At 50.0% G+C, this 20,589-nt stretch overlaps 2 protein-coding genes across 3 annotated transcripts; one reads left to right on the top strand and one right to left on the bottom strand.

The window, feature by feature from the left end:
- Positions 1 to 337: 337 nt before the first annotated feature.
- On the top strand, positions 338 to 15,124 carry LOC117411908 (netrin-4). 2 transcript variants are annotated; one of them, XR_009308890.1, is made up of 11 exons: positions 338 to 1,517; positions 3,961 to 4,487; positions 7,032 to 7,301; positions 9,554 to 9,680; positions 10,370 to 10,558; positions 10,678 to 10,891; positions 11,018 to 11,151; positions 12,054 to 12,122; positions 12,319 to 12,489; positions 13,438 to 13,820; positions 14,092 to 15,124. XR_009308890.1 is itself a non-coding variant. In XM_034906601.2 (10 exons), exons 1-10 carry the CDS (start codon positions 1,451 to 1,453, stop codon positions 13,572 to 13,574), a joined length of 1,905 nt encoding a protein of 634 aa, XP_034762492.2. In that variant the 5' UTR covers positions 338 to 1,450; the 3' UTR covers positions 13,575 to 15,124. The 2 variants fall into 2 exon arrangements, 1 of the variants encoding a protein (XP_034762492.2); XM_034906601.2 differs by having other exon boundaries at positions 13,438 to 15,124.
- Positions 15,125 to 16,449: 1,325 nt separating this feature from the next.
- On the bottom strand, positions 16,450 to 20,501 carry LOC117412265 (mitochondrial intermembrane space import and assembly protein 40-A). Its single transcript, XM_034020478.3, has 3 exons — positions 20,253 to 20,501; positions 18,931 to 19,029; positions 16,450 to 18,040 (listed from the first exon to the last, which is right to left on the bottom strand). Exons 1-3 carry the CDS (start codon positions 20,272 to 20,274, stop codon positions 17,763 to 17,765), a joined length of 399 nt encoding a protein of 132 aa, XP_033876369.3. The 5' UTR covers positions 20,275 to 20,501; the 3' UTR covers positions 16,450 to 17,762.
- Positions 20,502 to 20,589: the final 88 nt, after the last annotated feature.

The raw sequence follows: 20,589 nt of genomic DNA on the forward strand, positions 1-20,589 counted from the left end.
TGTAAAAGCCTCCCCTTCTCTTTCTCTGCTCTGCTCCACTAGCACAGAGGGAGGTTGTTCGGAGAGTGTAAGAGCCTCCCCTTCTCTTTCTCTGCTCTGCTCCACTAGCACACAGCAGAGGGAGGCTATTAAGCAAAGATATACGTGATGAAGTCATGACGTCGGTATTTCATGCTGCACACCAATCATACAGTTTGTGAATAGATTGGAATGCAATGAGGTAAGGTTTCTCCTAGGCGGCGCTGCGGGGCTTGTCGGCTTCAATACCAACACTGTAGTGTAGGGGGCGGAGCTGTGGTCCACATCCCGGGTATTTCATTACAAGAGGCACGGTCCCGCTTGATAACAGAGCTTTGAAACAGTGACAGCTGGAAGAAGCAGAGCAGCACGCCACAGTAGCGGGGAGCCAGCGAGACTCAACGGGACAGAGAGCAGCGCAGCGCCGGCTTGATCGACAGAGAGCAGCGCAGCGCCGGCTTGATCGACAGAGAGCAGCGCAGCGCCGGCTTGATCGACAGAGAGCAGCGCAGCGCCGGCTTGATCGACAGAGAGCAGCGCAGCGCAGTTAAGAGCAGCAGCACAGCGTTTCGTTCAGTGCATCCAAACTCACCTGCTGTCATCCGCATCGAACCACTCATGGATTGTATATTCAATTCAACGTTATTGTATTTTATTGTGTGTGTGTGTGTGTGTAAAGCAGAACGGGGTTTTGTGTGACTGCGATCACATGATATCGTGTACTGGGGATACAAACATAAACACATAATACCTAAAATACCACGGAGAACTGACACTGAGAGTGCACAGCGCGACCCAGAGCCGCTCTGGATAAGAGTTTGTGAATAGCGCTGATGAACTCGATTGTGCGTGTTTGGATGAGAGCTGTGTACCTGAATGCGACGTCACAGGATGGTATATATCATACACATGACAGGGAATTCATCAGTATAGAATTACAAACAGAACACAGAGTCTGCTCGCTGCGCTGAACTGCATGCAAACAACCGAAACCAAACGCACCACAGTAAAAACAAAAGGAAACGTTGGCGTCTGTCTTTCTAACATCTTTTTTAAACGGAGCGATGATATAATTCATCGGCACGGGAGGGGACTTGGAGCACGCACAGTTCACTGGGTCGGAACATTTCAGGGTGGATTCGGGATCACTGGTTCCGGTGCATGTTGAATCTCTATGGATGAGCGAATGACAATGCGATTTTGAGGCGGCGTGTTATTGTACCCCTCTCGGCTGGATGGTTACAGTTGCTATCGATCGCACTCGCAGTGTGGACAGGGTTGATGCGTCAGTGGGTAAGCGAAGACCCTCTGAACTGGACTGAAACAAAGCAGGCATCCCTCCACACAGACGGGTCACCGTGGCGTTTATTGATTGATTTAGCTTGCTTGTTGGTTTATTTTTCACGAGGACTTCAGAGACGTTTAATTTGACATGCATCACAAAGGAATTCCCCTGCTCGTGCTGCTGGAGTACTTCATCTGCGTGCAAGGTGTTCCAGGTAAGGGAATGGGCTTTTCCAGAACGGCTGATGGAATATTGACTATGTCACGCCGCACCTGGTATTCCATTACGTATATGCGCTCTAAACTACTGAATGCCGTTGCATTTGTATTCTTCAGTGCAGACTTACACGAGACATGAAATGTGCGCGGCTCTCGGGCTGCTGATGCCGTTCCTATGCGTTATTGAGATGGTCGGTATTCTGCATGCGTGCCTTCAGTGTGTTTATATGGAGCGGCGCAGCTTTAGCACACCGTGACCCTGCGTTAGATTTGGGTACTTTTATTTGGGTTCATCGACGTGTACCTACAGTAAAGAAAAAAACAACACGATGCATAGCTGAGTGCTGTCGTTTAGCTTTAGATGTCACAGCTGCGATGTTTATAGCATCTTCTCTGTAGTAATTGTAAATAATTGTAAAAGCACTGAGTCTCCAGTCAATATGAATAAATACATTTCCATCACATTCGTTATCTTACACACGCTGTATAAATGAAATGGGTGATAGTCTCGCATTAGTGATCCTATCACAAGAATAAAGCCTGTCGGGGGGGTTGAAATATGATGAGCGTTTAATCAAACGTACCGCACGTCAGAACAGCAGGAGTAGAAATAAGACTCCTAGTGCAGTGACGTTTCACCCATTCCACGTTTCAATGCGCATTAGCCCCAGTGAACAGGTAACACGCTCAGGTGTGTCCGAGTAAAGTCATCAGTGAAACCAGGAATGGATCAGACTGCTGTGCAATGGGAGTGTTATTTCCATCCCTGGAACAGCCATGTACCGTTCATAGTGAGTGCAAGTCTGGGTAACGATAGATCAGAAAGGATCGAGTGTTTTTAAGTAGAGGACCCCGCGTGTGTAGAGCGGCGGAGCAGACTGAACACACCCTATACGAGCCGCCGGGGTCACCGCGCTGCGATTAAAGAAGCGCGCGTCTGTTTGAATGGTGCGCTCCAGCCCTGGTTTTTTGTTCTAACTGTACACTAAATGAATGAATTGGTCCACTTAAGTAATTTAAGATACAGTTGGAACAAAAGAGCAGGAGGGACAGCGGCTCTCCTGGGCCAGGATTGGAGACCCCTGGTCTAAACAATAGTGGCTCTTAATACTGCTGTATTATTGTGGGTGTAGCTGCATCTGGATTAGCAGAGTGAGCTCCACCACTGCAGGTCATTTTGAAATGCACCCACAGTGACAATGGGCCCTGTTGTACTGACAGAGTAAGGTGTCTTTCATGCATACGATGACGTCTGGTGTTATCCACAGTGTGCTGGGTTCTGGAGCAGGGACGCAGTCCTGGGAAAACTCGTCAAAGAAGTTGAAAGCACTTCTGTGGCCTCAATGGGGCGCTCAGATTCAAGTCTAACCTAAAGTACACCAGGTACACTACAGTGTAACCATTAACGTCCAGTGAAGGAGTGTCCAGTCCCAGTCCTGCAGGGTCATTCCACTCCAGTGAAGGAGTGTCCAGTCCCAGTCCTGCAGGGTCATTCCACTCCAGTGAAGGAGTGTCCAGTCCCAGTCCTGCAGGGTCATTCCACGCCAGTGAAGGGGTGTCCAGTCCCAGTCCTGCAGGGTCATTCCACGCCAGTGAAGGGGTGTCCAGTCCCAGTCCTGCAGGGTCATTCCACTCCAGTGAAGGGGTGTCCAGTCCCAGTCCTGCAGGGTCATTCCACTCCAGTGAAGGGGTGTCCAGTCCCAGTCCTGCAGGGTCATTCCACTCCAGTGAAGGGGTGTCCAGTCCCAGTCCTGCAGGGTCATTCCACTCCAGTGAAGGGGTGTCCAGTCCCAGTCCTGCAGGGTCATTCCACTCCAGTGAAGGGGTGTCCAGTCCCAGTCCTGCAGGGTCATTCCACTCCAGTGAAGGGGTGTCCAGTCCCAGTCCTGCAGGGTCATTCCACTCCAGTGAAGGGGTGTCCAGTCCCAGTCCTGCAGGGTCATTCCACTCCAGTGAAGGGGTGTCCAGTCCCAGTCCTGCAGGGTCATTCCACTCCAGTGAAGGGGTGTCCAGTCCCAGTCCTGCAGGGTCATTCCACTCCAGTGAAGGGGTGTCCAGTCCCAGTCCTGGAGGTTTAACAGGTTTAGTTTTACACTTCACTACTTCAGAGTCTGGATGGAAGTTTCATTGGTTAAACAATTTTAAAACAGGGAAGGAACCAAGAGCAGGCATGCAAGGGCCAGCTCTAGTGAAAGTAAGAAATACCACTTCAGAATGAATCAGTGTTGCAGGGGGGGCAGGTTAATGGCTACACTCTGGTGTTCCAGATGTACTTACAGGTTAGATGATGTCATCCTTCAATTTGGAACGTGTTGTTTCCCCACAGCAGCAGAGAGAGGACTTCACGGCCCCTCAGTGTATAATAAGCAGCATTGACAGTAGCTTCTGCTACAGAGCTTTGTCAGAGCAGCTCCTGTGACTCAGTGTTTGTTTCCTCAGATCTCAGGACACTGCCGGTGTCTCGTTGCGATGGACGCTCTTGCAACCCCTCTGTCGGTAACCTAGCGACCGGCAGGACGGTGTCCACCCTGAGCAGCTGTGGGCAGAACGGCACGGAGCTTTACTGCTCGTACCCGGACCCGGGACTCTCCGCCTGCCAGCGGCCCAAATGCGGCAAGTGCAACGCCCAGCACCCCGGGCACGCCCACCGTGCGGCACACATGACTGACGACTTCTTCTCGAACCCGGGCACGTGGTGGCAGTCGGCGGCGGGCGTGAACCGGGAGGAGCTCCGCCTGGACTTGGAGACGGAGTTCTACCTGACCCACGTCATCGTGCTGTTCCGCTCCCCGCGGCCCGCGGCCATGACCCTGGAGAGGTCTCAGGACTACGGCCGGTCCTGGAGACCCTATAAGCACTTCGCTGTGAACTGCAGCGAGACATTCGGCATCCCCGACGACGTCAGCCACGCGGGGTCTCTGTGCACCTCCCGCTACTCCCACGTCCTGCCCTGCACCAAGGGAGAGGTAGGGGCTTCTTCCTGTTATCATGGTGTTCAATGTAGTGCCAGCACCTGTCACAGCCTGCCTCCCAGCAACACAGCAGGGCTTGGGATTCACACTCGCAATGCTGCACCCAGTCCAGGGTTTAGGGATTGAGATTCACACTCGCAATGCTGCACCCAGTCCAGGGTTAGGGACTGAGATTCACACTAGCAATGCTGCACCCAGTCCAGGGTTAGGGATTGAGATTCACACTAGCAATGCTGCACCCAGTCCAGGGTTTAGGGATTGAGATTCACACTCGCAATGCTGCACCCAGTCCAGGGTTAGGGACTGAGATTCACACTAGCAATGCTGCACCCAGTCCAGGGTTAGGGATTGAGATTCACACTAGCAATGCTGCACCCAGTCCAGGGTTTAGGGATTGAGATTCACACTCGCAATGCTGCACCCAGTCCAGGGTTTAGGGATTGAGATTCACACTCGACCTGCTGGGTTTCATTGATCAACCTCATGCCAGTATGAATAAGTCACACCTGAATCTGTAAGCCTTTATGAAAGTTCACCACAGTAATGGCATAGTTGCATTTTCCCCATGTCTTTCCCATGATTATATTATGCATTTCCCATACCACTCTGGGCTTTGCCATGCTTCACTATGCTCTATTGCACTTTGCTACACTTTTACTAAAAGAATGACAACTGCTAAACTACCGTGCAGCAGACTATGGTAAACTTCACAAAGCGTGGTGCCTGTATCACTGGAAGTCTGAAGGACTAATAAAAAAAACTATATATATATATATATATATATATATATGCCTGCCTGCTAGCCGGACGAACACAATGCAAGCTGTTGTTTTAAATGGTGATTTACGATGGCCCTCTTTAAAGCAGTGAATGAATTCACAAGCGATCCATTCACCTGGAGGGCCAGGGAAGTCTTGGCATGGCGGGCTGGCTCCGTGCCAGGCACTGCAGGTGTCCCGTCACGGACGAGGGGGACAGAAAGCAATGAGTGTCACTCCCGAGAGGATAAATAGGCAGGAAGCATTTATTAATACGGTCTGCAGCTCAAAGTAACGTGTAAAAGAGGTGCAACATTTCTGATGGGTTTGTTTGCTTAAGCAAGACAAATGCTCTCCCGTGTCTCTGCTGTGTTTCCCTAATCCCTCCCTGCTGTCCGTGCAGGTGATAACACCGTGGTGATCTTCTCAGGGCTCTCCTGTGTTTCTGCTGTGTTTCCCTAATCCCTCCCTGCTGTCCGTGCAGGTGATAACACCGTGGTGATCTTCTCAGGGCTCTCCTGTGTCTCTGCTGTGTTTCCCTAATCCCTCCCTGCTGTCCGTGCAGGTGATAACACCGTGGTGATCTTCTCAGGGCTCTCCTGTGTCTCTGCTGTGTTTCCCTAATCCCTCCCTGCTGTCCGTGCAGGTGATAACACCGTGGTGATCTTCTCAGGGCTCTCCTGTGTCTCTGCTGTGTTTCCCTAATCCCTCCCTGCTGTCCGTGCAGGTGATAACACCGTTGTGATCTTCTCAGGGCTCTCCTGTGTCTCTGCTGTGTTTCCCTAATCCCTCCCTGCTGTCCATGCAGGTGATAACACCGTGGTGATCTTCTCAGGGCTCTCCTGTGTCTCTGCTGTGTTTCCCTAATCCCTCCCTGCTGTCCGTGCAGGTGATAACACCGTTGTGATCTTCTCAGGGCTCTCCTGTGTCTTTGCTATGTTTCCCTAATCCCTCCCTGCTGTCCGTGCAGGTGATAACACCGTGGTGATCTTCTCAGGGCTCTCCTGTGTCTCTGCTGTGTTTCCCTAATCCCTCCCTGCTGTCCGTGCAGGTGATAACACCGTGGTGATCTTCTCAGGGCTCTCCTGTGTCTCTGCTGTGTTTCCCTAATCCCTCCCTGCTGTCCGTGCAGGTGATAACACCGTGGTGATCTTCTCAGGGCTCTCCTGTGTCTCTGCTGTGTTTCCCTAATCCCTCCCTGCTGTCCGTGCAGGTGATAACACCGTGGTGATCTTCTCAGGGCTCTCCTGTGTCTCTGCTGTGTTTCCCTAATCCCTCCCTGCTGTCCGTGCAGGTGATAACACCGTGGTGATCTTCTCAGGGCTCTCCTGTGTCTCTGCTGTGTTTCCCTAATCCCTCCCTGCTGTCCGTGCAGGTGATAACACCGTGGTGATCTTCTCAGGGCTCTCCTGTGTCTCTGCTGTGTTTCCCTAATCCCTCCCTGCTGTCCGTGCAGGTGATAACACTGTGGTGATCTTCTCAGGGCTCTCCTGTGTCTCTGCTGTGTTTCCCTAATCCCTCCCTGCTGTCCGTGCAGGTGATAACACCGTGGTGATCTTCTCAGGGCTCTCCTGTGTCTCTGCTGTGTTTCCCTAATCCCTCCCTGCTGTCCGTGCAGGTGATAACACCGTGGTGATCTTCTCAGGGCTCTCCTGTGTCTTTGCTGTGTTTCCCTAATCCCTCCCTGCTGTCCGTGCAGGTGATAACACCGTGGTGATCTTCTCAGGGCTCTCCTGTGTCTCTGCTGTGTTTCCCTAATCCCTCCCTGCTGTCCGTTCAGGTGATATTCCGAGCCCTGACTCCTGGGAGCGGGATTGAGGACCCCTACAGCGCGGAGGCCCAGGACCTGCTCAAGCTGACCACCCTGCGGCTGCGGCTCCTGAAGAGGCAGGACTGCCCGTGCCGGGGGGCCCCCGTCGGGGCGCTGCCCAAGCCACAGCACTCCGCTCACTACGCCGTGTACGACCTCATCGCCCGCGGGAGCTGCTTCTGCAACGGGCATGCCGAGGACTGCCAGCCCGCGCCGGGGACCAGGAGGGAGGGCAGCATGGTACGCATGGTCGTGTCTTTTATATACCGTGTGAGTGCAAATCTCCACTGAAATCAGGCGTGCCATTCAGGTGAAGGTGACACGTGTTGAGTCGACTAAATGTACCCTTCAGAGTGAAACGAGTGAACAAACAGCTGCTTGGGTTTGTGACGATGATCGCTGCTTTACTTAGACTGTGAAGAACAGCGATCGGCACAGACCCAAGCAGCTGTCTCTTCACTCGTTTCACTCGGAATGGTAAATCAGTCTGATCCAAGGGTCCAGAATGGATGGCAGGTCCCTGTCAGCTTTCTAATGAGGACTCATTCACTGAAGCACTTCTGCTTTCACTTATTATTCTACGTGGTTATTTCTGCCAAAAAAAAAAAAGCTTTTCTACATTAAATTATTTCTCCCCATATGTAAAAAAAAAAACATTTGCAATCTACACTTGCTGGGCTGGGCACATTCCTAAACCAATTTAAATGTTAATGCAGCTTTGAAGAGAAAAGGCTCTGACAGTAATCCACCCCATTAAGTTTTACACCTCCGCAGTCTTTAATGAGCGTGCCGTTCCCACATGGAGGAGCCTGATCAAGCACTGCATTGGTCTGGCAAGGCTCTGGAAGACAGACCGGCTCTGATCAGGACCCGGCAGGAACACTGACCTGACAAACACCTCCACAGCAATGTGACACGAGGAGGCCAGCTCCGCTCCCTGCCTGCTGCAATGCCAGAACTGCCAGCCCACTGTTACTACAGAGCCCTCACTCCTGTCCTTCCCTGACAGGACTGGAGTGCAGCAGTGCTGCGTGCGGCCCGTGGTAATCGTGGTTCGAGATGGATTCTGTGATGTTTTGGTTTGTGAGGGTAGAGGGAGAGACGGGTCCTCCGCTCTCACCACGAGCTGAGCAGTCCCATCACATCCCAGCGAAGCCCGTTAAGAAGATTCTGCAACGTTAAAGAAAGCGAGAAACAAAGACTCACAAGGCAGAGTTAACTCAAAGGGAATCAGCTGTTCTCTAAAGACAGAAGTCCTTTCCTGCAGTTAACAAAAACAAGAAGTGCACAGTTTCATTGGACTCTTGTTTAAAATGCCATACCTGTCCTAGATGCAAGCCCACCCTGAGCTGAGCTCTGTCAGGAAGCCGGTTCTGCTGTTTCAGTGTGTTTGGATGTGATTGCAATCAGGAGCAGCTTGTAGCTCCAGGGCTGTTCCATCCATTCATGGTTGTAGTTCTGTGCAGACGCATAATCAGGGGATCCTGATAATCTGAGCCCAGAGGAAGCCGTCGTGGGGTTTAACGTCTCTTTCATCCAGTTTACTTTACCACTGTTTTCTGCTTTTCCCTGCTTAACCACACCTCTCTATAACTGACAGTGCTTGCCAATGCTTTATTACACTTTACTATGCTTTTACTGAGGGGCTCTTTTATAAGGTACAGCGTTCTGTAGTGTTTTTAGATGGTTTCTTTTTTTATTATATGGGCAGCTTCATGCAAGTCTTCTCTGCCGTAGATTAACACTGAAGTGTATTTTTGCATTGCTACAGATCAGCATGGGCCTCTCACTGTATCCTCGTGTATTTGATGAAATAATGCATCTTCTGACACATTACTGATGGCTGGCCAGGCTACTAGCTGAGTTCAAATCAAATCTCGAGCTGTGACCTCCTGCCTGACCTTGAGCCAGCCCCCTGACCTGACCTGCTGGACCCCCCAGCTGCAGCAGGAGCCCTTGGAGCTATTCAACATGCAGGAGCTCCGAGGCAGGCTGGGCTTGGGACACACATGCATTGAGCTGATGGGGGAGGGGGGGGTGGGGTAGGTGGGACCACTTTAGACTCCTGGAGTCCCAGCTGCTTCATGCAGAGTCCATTAGCCTGTCCCACGACTGCCTGATCTGATTACATCTCTAAACAAAATCAACAGACACTGCCGTCCTCCTTCAGGACTCTGAAGCCAGTCAGTTGGAGTCCTTTGGGGGGCTTGGGAACACGCAGCCTCCCCCGTCTGCACGCACACACTAGAGAGACATGCAGAAAAAAAACAAGTGCTTCGCTATGCTGCATTTAAAACACAACTGTGACCTGTTTTACAAATGACTGTGTTCTATGCATTGCAATATACTGTAAGTGTGACCATTGTAACTGCTGGCTTCTTAGCCTAGCAGTCATGGTAGAGTCACATTTATCCCCACAGCCCTGCAAAGTGTGCTGCTGTTGTACAGCACTGCTTGTTCATGCATGACCTGGTTTGCTGTGTGTTCCCCAGGTTCATGGGAGCTGCCTCTGCCAGCACCACACCGCAGGGGAGCACTGTGAGACGTGTGCACCTCTTTACAATGACCTCCCATGGAGACCAGGCGATGGAAAAACAGGGGCACCAAACGAGTGCAAAAGTGAGTGGTCCATCTGTCTGTCAATCCATCCCTCAGGCAATCAATCAGCCCCTTCATCTGACCAAAGAGAAACCATCGAGAACAGATTCTCACTCATCGTGTCGACTCACACTCAGCTTAATCAACACAAGACCCCAGTCGACTCTCCGGAGAGCTGTCTCATCATGCATCTCCACAGTGTTTAATCCAGTGTGGACTGCGGTTTATTCACAAGACCCCAGGCCACTCTCCGGAGAGCTGTCTCATCATGCATCTCCACAGTGTTTAATCCAGTGTGGACTGCGGTTTATTCACAAGACCCCAGTCGACTCTCCGGAGAGCTGTCTCATCATGCATCTCCACAGTGTTTAATCCAGTGTGGACTGCGGTTTATTCTGTAGAAATACTACTAAAAGAAACTGCAATTCAGTGACAAACATTTCGACCGGAAGTCTTTTTCAATGTCTTCAGACATCCAACGTCATCCAATGACCGTTCCAAATTCCGCAGATGAAAATCAGATACAGATCTTGATCCAGCTGCTAGATGTAGGTTTAGAAATACCAAACAAAGTCCTTTTCCAGTGTATTCCAGCTGAAACCTTTGTAAACTGAATGTCCGTTTCTATTGGTATTGCTGAGCACTGTCGTGTGTTTAGCAGCTGTGGATGGATGTGGTTGATCTTGTTCTTCTCCTCTCCCCTCGTGCAGAGTGCCAGTGCCACGGCCACGCCGAGAGCTGCCACTTCGACAGCGGCGTGTGGCTGGCCTCGGGGAAGCGCAGCGGGGGGGTCTGTGATGGCTGTCGGCACAACACCAAGGGGCGCCGGTGCCAGCGATGCCAGGCTGGCTTCTACCGGGACCAGGCCAAGCCCATGTCCTCCCCCGACGCCTGCAAACGTGAGTGCCTTCAATGCACCCTGTAGCCCCCTGATGCTGTTTCTCATTGCTCTGCAGTAGCAGCGATCCCTGTAGCCCCTGATGCTGTTTCTCATTGGGTTTCTGTTTTTGATTCCCAGCATGCTCCTGCCACCCTGTAGGCTCCACCAATGGCTCCTTCTCCAGGCTCTGGAAGTGCCACCCCCGGAGCGGCTACTGCTACTGCAAGCCGGGCGTGGCGGGCCCCAACTGCGCCCGCTGCATGATGGGATACTGGGGGTTTGGGGAGAGCGGCTGCCGGCCGTGTGACTGTGCCCGGGACTGCGACCCTGAGACTGGGGAGTGTCTGGACAGGTGGGGGAGCAGACAGGAAAACAGCTCTGCACTGTACCCTAGCTGTACGATGCTACAGGCAGATAGTTTAGGACAGGGAGGCTCATGCATTTATTTATGTGTTGATTTGTTTCGCCCATGTTGCAGTTTTGACCACGAGCCGTTTTTCGATGTTCCTATTGGAGGGCGCATTCCTGACCTCATTCACGTTCCGACCAATGAGAGTGAAGGGGAGTGGACCTGGGAGGATGAGCAGGGTTTTTCAGCCCTGAGGCACCCTGGTAAGTGAAAGAGACAAGGAGGAAAGCACCCCATCGATTACACTCCGTGCATGATGTTTTTGTATTTGCCCTTCCTTTGTAAAAATCACTGCAGTAAACAGTGGCAAAAGCATAGGAAAATGTAGTAAAGCATAGCGAAATCATTGTAAAGCAAAAGCAAGCATGGGAAATCATTGTAAAGCACAGGCAAGCATGGGAAATCATTGTAAAGCACAGGCAAACATAACAAGATAAACCTTGGGGACCCATGGAAAAGCAGTCAATACAGACCAACAGCATGAGAAAACCAAGGTTACATGAAAAATGATGATGCAGATATACTGTGGTAAACTTTTAGAAGGGTTAATACAAATCACAGTGCATGAGAGCGAGCCTAACTAGAGCTGACGGAGTTCAGACCAGTTTGATCTCGGTCTGCTGCTAATGGAAAAAAGCCATTTCAACTGGGTCCAATGAGCTGACGGTCTTCACAGACCGGTGATTCACACATGGGGAAGTCTGCCACACTGACATTCAGTGGAGTGGTTACTGCAGACATCTGCGTAGCTGCTCTTTTTGACATGCTTCATTGATTGGTACTCGCATCTTTTAAAGCACATTGCCATTTCAGTGGGAGTTACGGATGGGCTGAAGCGTGCAATCTAAACAGTATGTGACCAGAAAACAAAAACACGAAAACAATCTGAATGTGAAAAGCAAACGCGATTCCGTCCTGTGAAGCTGCTCCTGAAGTCAATCCCTGAGCAGAGGAATTCCACCGCTCCCCCCGGGGCACGGCTGCATACCTGTGACATACTGTGCATGCGTGCGTCTGGTTTAATGCAAACCTAACCAAATATTTGTGTCTACCCCCCTCTCTCCCCACCCCGCTCACGCGCTGCTTTCTGGTTTTGGCACGCCAGAGAAGTGCATATGCAAAGAGAAAATGCTTGGAGGCGTCCCGGATTTTTGCAAGATGAAATATGCTTACGGTAAGTGTTAGTGTGTCTCTGTGTGCGAGTGTGTGCGTGTCCCGGTCTGTGTGTGTGTCTCTAAAGGTGCATTTCCAGAAGCATCTTTTTACCTGCATAAAAGTCAGTAGTTTAGCTGCTGTTACTGCTCTGGATTACCATGTGAACTAGCGTATGTTACGTTGTGTCAACGTGTTCATGGTTTTTCTCTGGAAAGTGATCAAGGCGAGGATCCTGTCCGCCCACGACAAGGGCACGCACGCAGAGGCCGTCGTCAAGGTGAAGAAGGTCATGAGGCAGGGCAAGGTGAAAATATCACCGGGAAACAGGAGCATCTACCCAGAGTCCTGGACCAACAGAGGCTGCACCTGCCCTATCATGAACCCAGGTAAGATACCTCCATCTCACCTGCCCTGTCATGAACCCAGGTAAGATACCTCCATCTCACCTGCACTGTCATGAACCCAGGTAAGATACCTCCATCTCACCTGCCCAGTCATGAACCCAGGTAAGATGCCTCCATCTCACCTGCCCAGTCATGAACCCAGGTAAGATACCTGCATCTCACCTGCCCTGTCATGAACCCAGGTAAGATACCTCCATCTCACCTGCCCTGTCATGAACCCAGGTAAGATACCTGCATCTCACCTGCCCTGTCATGAACCCAGGTAAGATACCTGCATCTCACCTGCCCTGTCATGAACCCAGGTAAGATACCTGCATCTCACCTGCCCTGTCATGAACCCAGGTAAGATACCTGCATCTCACCTGCCCTGTCATGAACCCAGGTAAGATACCTGCATCTCACCTGCCCTGTCATGAACACAGGTAAGATACCTGCATCTCACCTGCCCTGTCATGAACCCAGGTAAGATACCTGCATCTCACCTGCCCTGTCATGAACACAGGTAAGATACCTCCATCTCACCTGCACTCCCTAACCTAGCATTCTTATAAACCCATTGCACTCCCTAACCTAATTCAGTAAGTTAAGCCCAATTTGCATTTGTTCCATTTTTCAAGGCAGGGGGTTACTGCCTTGAAAAATGGATACTCTTGCGTTTCAGCACACTCAATAGAACAGCATGCTGAGATATATTTATATTGTGGGTAACCTGTTTTCAGTGCTGTTGCTCTTCATCTTTCTTGGGAATGTATTATCTAGAAAGCGCTGGATGGTGTTATTGCCATTATCAACCCCAAAGAACATTGGGAGTTTGAAGATTCTAAGCTTAGCGGGAATCGAACCGCTGGGGCAGCGATACTGGAATCGGATTGGCTGAGATGACCTGTGAGGTTTCTAACATGCTTGACATGTGGCTCCATGTTTTAACAGGAACAGATTACCTGATCGCTGGACACGAGGACTTCAGGACAAGCAAGCTGCTGGTCGACATGCACAGCCTGGTGAAGCCGTGGAAGGCTTCCGTGGGGAAGCAGGTCGCGGAGATCCTCCAATCAGGGTGCAAGTGAGCCCCCCCGCAACTACCGAACTGAGACCAGGACCTCGCAATCCTGCAGGACCATGACATTCCAACCTGAACTAAAACAATGTTTATTTTCTACATCGTTTGTTCGTTCGTTTTTTAAAACGTGTTTTGATGGTCACAGTGGTGCAGCAAGATGAGAACAGGCAACAGCATGATTGAGGGTTTTTTAAAACTCACTGAAAAAACTTGAGATGGAAAAGATGCCTTGAGTTTCCATTGGCAGAGCTCAGTCCAGTTTGAACTGAGACTCTCTCACCCCAGTTAGCATTGCCTCTCATTGGCAGAGCTCAGTCCAGTTTGAACTGAGACTCTCTCATCCAAGTTAGCATTGCCTCTCATTGGCAGAGCTCAGTCCAGTTTGAACTGAGACTCTCTCATCCAAGTTAGCATTGCCTCTCATTGGCAGAGCTCAGTCCAGTTTGAACTGAGACTCTCTCACCCCAGTTAGCATTGCCTCTCATTGGCAGAGCTCAGTCCAGTTTGAACTGAGACTCTCTCAGCCCCAGTTAGCATTGCCTCTCATTGGCAGAGCTCAGTCCAGTTTGAACTGAGACTCTCTCAGCAGAGGAGTGGCATTACAGACAGACCCGGACTGAATGTGTGATGCTACAGGCAGAGCTTTGTGAGGTGACCTCCGCTCGCAGACTGGATTGCTGACCACACAGATGGATCTGGCGGCAGGAAGCCTCAGTTTGATAACTGGCGAGATAGGAGTTTCACAGACTGGTCTCAGGGAGGGTAGAAAGGTGGTATATTGTGAAAGGAGTTTCATACAGCATTGTAATGCAGGTAGCGTGCAGAACAGCGTGCCTGTAAAACAATGTGTCGACAAAGAGCACCATTCATTATCATGAAACCAGCCGTGCTGTGAATACAATGATTGAGAAAGAGATTTCTATCATGTGCGAGGCTCCTATCACTCATTATACACAGGCACGTTATATGTATGGTATGTATTGTGTATATTACTATATTTTCACATTTCTGTTTCAGTAAAGTCTGTAAAATGCAAGCTGTATATATGTTGCTATACGTTCAGAATTCTTTACCTTCATGTCGCTGCACATCAGGCTGTACTTGTGTTTGTGTTTATTTTACCAATATCCACTGCTCAGGGTCTTTCAACTCATAAGAGCACACGTTTCCCTGCTGTATTCCACAACGATGGGCCGAATGGCCTCCTCTCGTTTGTAAACTTTCTTATGTTCTTATGACAGCTCCGTGCCACCTTCCGTTTTATCATGCTGTATTCTCCATATCAGCGTAGCCCATTCTAAACGATGACATCACAATCATACCTCTCAGAAATCCATTCCGCTGCAAAGCCCATTCTAAACGATGACATCACAATCACACCTCTCGGAAATCCATTCCGCTGCAAAGCCCATTCTAAACGATGACATCACAATCATACCTCTCGGAAATCCATTCCGCTGCAAAGCCCATTCTAAACGATGACATCACAATCATACCTCTCGGAAATCCATTCCGCTGCAAAGCCCATTCTAAACGATGACATCACAATGACACCTCGACCACTTCTCGGTATTCTGTTCATCAACGCTTCCCCTCTTTTCAATGGGATTGACAATGGACTAAATAAAGGTGGGTAACGATCAGAAAACAAACACAGCTGGATTTGGACCTTGTGTATTAATAATAAAACTGTATGTAACAGAGTTCTAGGACTGCGAGTCCATGCGTGCGTGTCTCTGTGTGTGCGTCTCAGTGTGTGTGTCTCAGTGTGTGTGCGTGTCTCTCTAACACTGGTGTTGAAACAGGGATCTTTACACACAGACCACGAGACAGGGCTCTGTTCACTGACCTGTACCGACTGCTTTTAGGAAAGTTATTTTTTGAAGGACTGTTTGAGGGTTTAAAACATTCTCTAGGGAGTAAACAGTGCTTTGGAAAATAGGGAAGCATTGTAAAGCACAGAGAGGTGTGGTAAAGCATAGGGAAGCATTGTAAAGCACAGAGAGGTCTGGTCAAGCATAGGGAAGCATTGTAAAGCACAGAGAGGTCTAGCAGCTATAACCCTGTGTTGTATCCGTAGTAACTGTAGGACCCCAGCGTTCTCAGTATTCCAGGCAGGTACTCACCCCGGTGCTCTCCCTCCTCCCCTGCACATTAGCGTGAGCTCCACCCTATCATTATGCAGTCCTTCCTGACATTTTTTAGCCAATAGGTCTGCTACGTCACCACCACCTACCCCACCTAGACCTGCAATCCATCAGCAGCACAGCCCTGTGATTACAGAATTCTTCTCATTTCTAAAGGTCTCTGCAGGTAGCCTTTCCAGGGTGCAGACATACCTGCGTGGGCTGCTGGGATTACCTGGGATGAAAGGTGCATACAAAAAGTGAATTAGCTATTTTTTGTCAACCGCTCACTGTGTTTGTAAACGCATCCTTAATATCCCTTCATTCTTTGCCGCGGTGTAGATTTCAGATAGATATATATAATTATAACACGTGTGCGATCAGTGCTGTAGCTCCTCTCCCTGCTGCTGCTCACAATGTGCACGAGTATGAAGCAGGGGTGCCAAACCTCACCCTTCCACCCCTGCTCTTTGTTCCAACCCTTTTCTAACTCGCTGAACTGAACCAGTTAAAGCACCACCCATACTGTGATTCATGACCTCAAGTTACCTGTTAAACCCGGAGTGGAACGGCCCTCCAGGACCGGGATCGGACACCGCTGATATAAAGCATGATGTTTGAATGACGACAGCGCCCCCTGCTGACTGCATGTGTATTACAGACCACAGAGCCCCATGTGTGCCTGCCTGCCTGTCTGCGGTCTGTTTGCACGCTTCTCCACTCAAGCAAACGGAAACAAAACACAAGAGCCGCTGCAGCGAGGTAAAAAGACTTTTAATCTCCACAACGTTCAGAATCACTGGATCAGCTCGGTTAGTCTACACTGGTGCTCTGCTCTGCACTGCTCCGAGGGGAAGCTGCAGGCTGGGGGAAGAGTTTGTGAAAGACAATCGCACGACGGCACAGAGCGGTCCGTGGAGGAGAGCAGACAGAGACACTGCAGAGGGGCACCAACAACACGATGACAAAGGAACCAAAGAGCCTGCTCCCTCTGTCTCTGCTCCGCCTGCTCATTCAGATAGAGAGAGCTTCTCCTGCAGTGCGTCTGCAAGGACGTCGCTTTCCAGACAGCCATGCTGGACCAGGGTTAACAGGACAGAGTCGCAGGGGAGGGGGTCCAGGGCAATGCTGCTTTGCATAAGGAAGCAACGTTTTCACACCAAAAAAAAAAAAAAAAAAAAAAAACACACACAAAACGCACAGGACTGCAGCACAGGACTGAAACACGCTTCCCTGGGTGAACGACAGAGAAGAGCCTCATTCCAGAGCTCTTCACTGAGGAGCACGTGGGCGGCAGGGGAGGGCTGGATTTACAGAACTTCTGCTTCAACGCCAGGCAGCTGTAAATGTTTTAGATCTAGAAATGATTAAAAGCCTCTTCTCCAACTTTCTTTCCTAGTAAACCTGCCCCATGGTATCGATTACACAAAAAAATGAAATAAAGACGACACTGGAGATTTATAGAGCCCTAAAACTAGGACTGGAAAGAGGCTACCCTGAGCGAGGTACTTAACCTGCATGCGGACCGCAGTCCCTACACAGCAAGGCTCTTGCATTAGGAAAGCCTTTTAACTCCGGCAGGATCAAACCTGCTTTCAAACTACACTGACTGTGTTGGGTCAGGCGGGGACGTCTGTCGTAAAAAACTAAACTTGACCTTCCCTTTAAGGTGCTGTTGTTTACCTTGATTCTAAGAGGGTTTGTAACCAAGAGCATGTCGGTGGCAGAGCGGAATTAACGGAATTAACACGGTGTTTAAAACAGCAGCCGTTACTAATCAGAACAGAAGATGATGCAGGAATGGAAAGAAGACTCCCAATGCACAGCAGTTTGATCCAGCACTGGTTTGACCATGAATTTAATAGGACACACTGGGGCTAATCAAGCATGTATTAAAACCTGGAATGGGTGAAACTGCTATGCAACAGGAGGCTCATTCCCATCCCCTGCACATATTTAAATACACCCTAGACCCCCGAACTTGTCAAACCCAGACCTCCAGCAGGCACTGCCACCTGGATCCCCCTCTCCATGGCATTGTCTCCAGCCGCTGCCCGGGGGCGGGTCCACTAGCTGGAGGCGGGGCTGGGCTGCTCCTCCCCCTCGGCTGTGTTGCTGTTGCTCTGCTTGTCCTCCTCCTCCTCCTCCTGCGGGTACAGCTCGGGATATCTCTGCATGCACTCCTGCATGGTGCGGAACTGCTCGATACACTCGGAGCCCTTCACCTCCTCCTCGCTGTAGTGGAAGCAGGAGAAAGCAGACTTGAACTGCTCTCCACACGGCCCGCTCGCCATCCCACCCAGGCACGGGCAGTTCCAGTTCACTTCTCCATTGGGCAGGATGAGTCCTTCCAAACAACAACAACAACAGATCAATCTACTGCACAGCACTTTCATCCATTCCTGATTTCACTACGAGATTTAACAACACACACTTTGTATACTTGACTTAGTATCTTAATGGTTTTCCCCTAGTATTTAAGATATGAGGGTTTGACGTTGAACAAGTAAACTTTAATTGAAGCCATCAGTGCTTGAAAAGGCACTTGGGAGCATACTGCATTCTTAGGGGCCGGTGTGCGTACTATAAAACCTAATACCACTGCTTCTGGCGAGCACAGAGATTCTGGGAGCATTCTGCAGTGAGGATATACAGTTAAGAGATCACTACAGACGTATTTATTGACTAAATGTCTTTGATTTCTTACATCTTTCATGTGTACAATCAACCACCACAAAAACACTGTTGACAGAGCCCTCTCTTGCTGACCTCTCTGTTGACAGAGCCCTCTCTTGCTGACCTCTCTGTTGACAGAGCCCTCTCTTGCTGACCTCTCTGTTGACAGAGCCCTCTCTTGCTGACCTCTCTGTTGACAGAGCCCTCTCTTGCTGACCTCTCTGTTGACAGAGCCCTCTCTTGCTGACCTCTCTGTTGACAGAGCCCTCTCTTGCTGACCTCTCTGTTGACAGAGCCCTCTCTTGCTGACAGAGCCCTCTCTTGCTGACCTCTCTGTTGACCGAGCCCTCTCTTGCTGACCTCTCTGTTGACCGAGCCCTCTCTTGCTGACCTCTCTGTTGACAGAGCCCTCGCTTGCTGACCTCTCTGTTGACAGAGCCCTCTCTTGCTGACCTCTCTGTTGACCGAGCCCTCTCTTGCTGATCTCTCTGTTGACAGAGCCCTCTCTTGCTGACCTCTCTGTTGACAGAGCCCTCTCTTGCTGACCTCCCTGTCTCTCACCTTGGTCCTCGTAGGGATCGTTCGGATCCTCCGCTATCAGCTCCGCGCTGCTCGGTGTTTCGTGGTCCTCTTTGGTCACAAAAATAATCTTGTCTTTCCCTAGAAATCAAGAGCAGAAACACAACGGGCTGTACTGGATGTGACACCAGCTGGACACACGCACACGCACACGCACACGCAGGATATCACTGCTCGCTGTGTTTCTACTTTAGTCCACAAACCCGTGTCCGGTGCTCTCAGTTGTGTTTTCTTTCGTTCTGGATGGTTTTCTGTGCCCTGTTTCAGTTCAAATGAAAGTCTGTCCTTGTCGAATGGACCCAGCAAACAAACTAGCTCAGTGTGTGTGTGTGTGTGCGTGCGTGCGTGTGTGTGTCAATGTGTGTGTGCGTGTGGCAAACTGGTCTCTTACATGCAGTATCTTTTCAAAGTTACAGTATCACAGTCAAGTGACGCCACCTAGTGGACAATAATAGAATGCCACACATACACATATTGTGCACCACGGTGAGTCCATCTGTTAGTGCGATATCAATGCTGGAATGCCTCTCTTTAGGTTTGGAAATGACTTGATTTATTAAAGAACATGTTTCTAGATTCACTTCATCCCCAAGGTGAAACTATCTTATTGTTGAATACACCCCCCCTCTCTCCTACTGGCACACTCTTCTGAAACTTGTCACATTAAGGTCCTGTTCGCAAGAACAATAATGTTTTTGATCTGTGTTCTAAGTAATAAAATACAGCAAGTTTAATATTCATGAGACGGTCGCGAGATTGTGTTTTCAGAACTCACCGGCCAAGTGAGACAGCTGCTGGTTATTATTTTAAACACGTGTTTTTATCATTATAAATTGATGACGATGATAATATTAATAAACGCTCTGACATTGTATAGCTGGTTCATGGCTTCGTGGGTTTAAACGCGCTGCTATAAAACACGACATTTCTCCAGGTTACAGGAGCGTCGTCAAAACGTGAGCACGCTATCAGATCCACTGTGCATAACTTGCAAGGAAGGGTGCACGGACCGTGGTGATAATACTGCCCGTGACCGAGCACCGCAGCAGCACCGTTCAATCTCCGCACACACATAAAGCGTGCGATATTCCTTTACGAGTTACTCGGTGCACAGCCGCAAAACGCAATGACATTACACTACATTACACAACGTGAACTCTCTCACAGCACCTTCAGGAAGGACAGTCGCAAGTACCCCTCACATTGCTCGGTGTTGCACCGGCATTACTACAATGAGAGCGACTCTAACCCGTTCCACTCAGGAGTGCAAAACGCATCGTAAAAGCAAGAATAGCAAGGCTTACCCTGCTGTTTACAGTAAGACATGGCTGTTGTTTTTTGCCCTCTCCCGAGCTGTATCTTGGGGTAGAATCACAGCCGCACAAACCGCCGGCAGCCACTCGAGCAGGCAACAGAGACACGCCGCGACCTCTACCCCCAGCGACGTCACCGCGCTTCACCCTCACGCACGCAGCGTTTCTACATCCAGCGTGTTAATTATTTCAATTACTCGAGCTGAGCCGAGGTCAATTAGTAACGTTCATCTAAGTATTTTACACTGGAGAGTAGCACTCTGTGTTTGTAATCCAAACTGTACACATGCCTATAAACTTGAGACACCACTAAGATGGCGGGTAGCCT

Source organism: Acipenser ruthenus, chromosome 25 (assembly GCF_902713425.1).
Source record: "Acipenser ruthenus chromosome 25, fAciRut3.2 maternal haplotype, whole genome shotgun sequence".
NCBI classification, from domain to species: Eukaryota; Metazoa; Chordata; class Actinopteri; order Acipenseriformes; family Acipenseridae; genus Acipenser; species Acipenser ruthenus.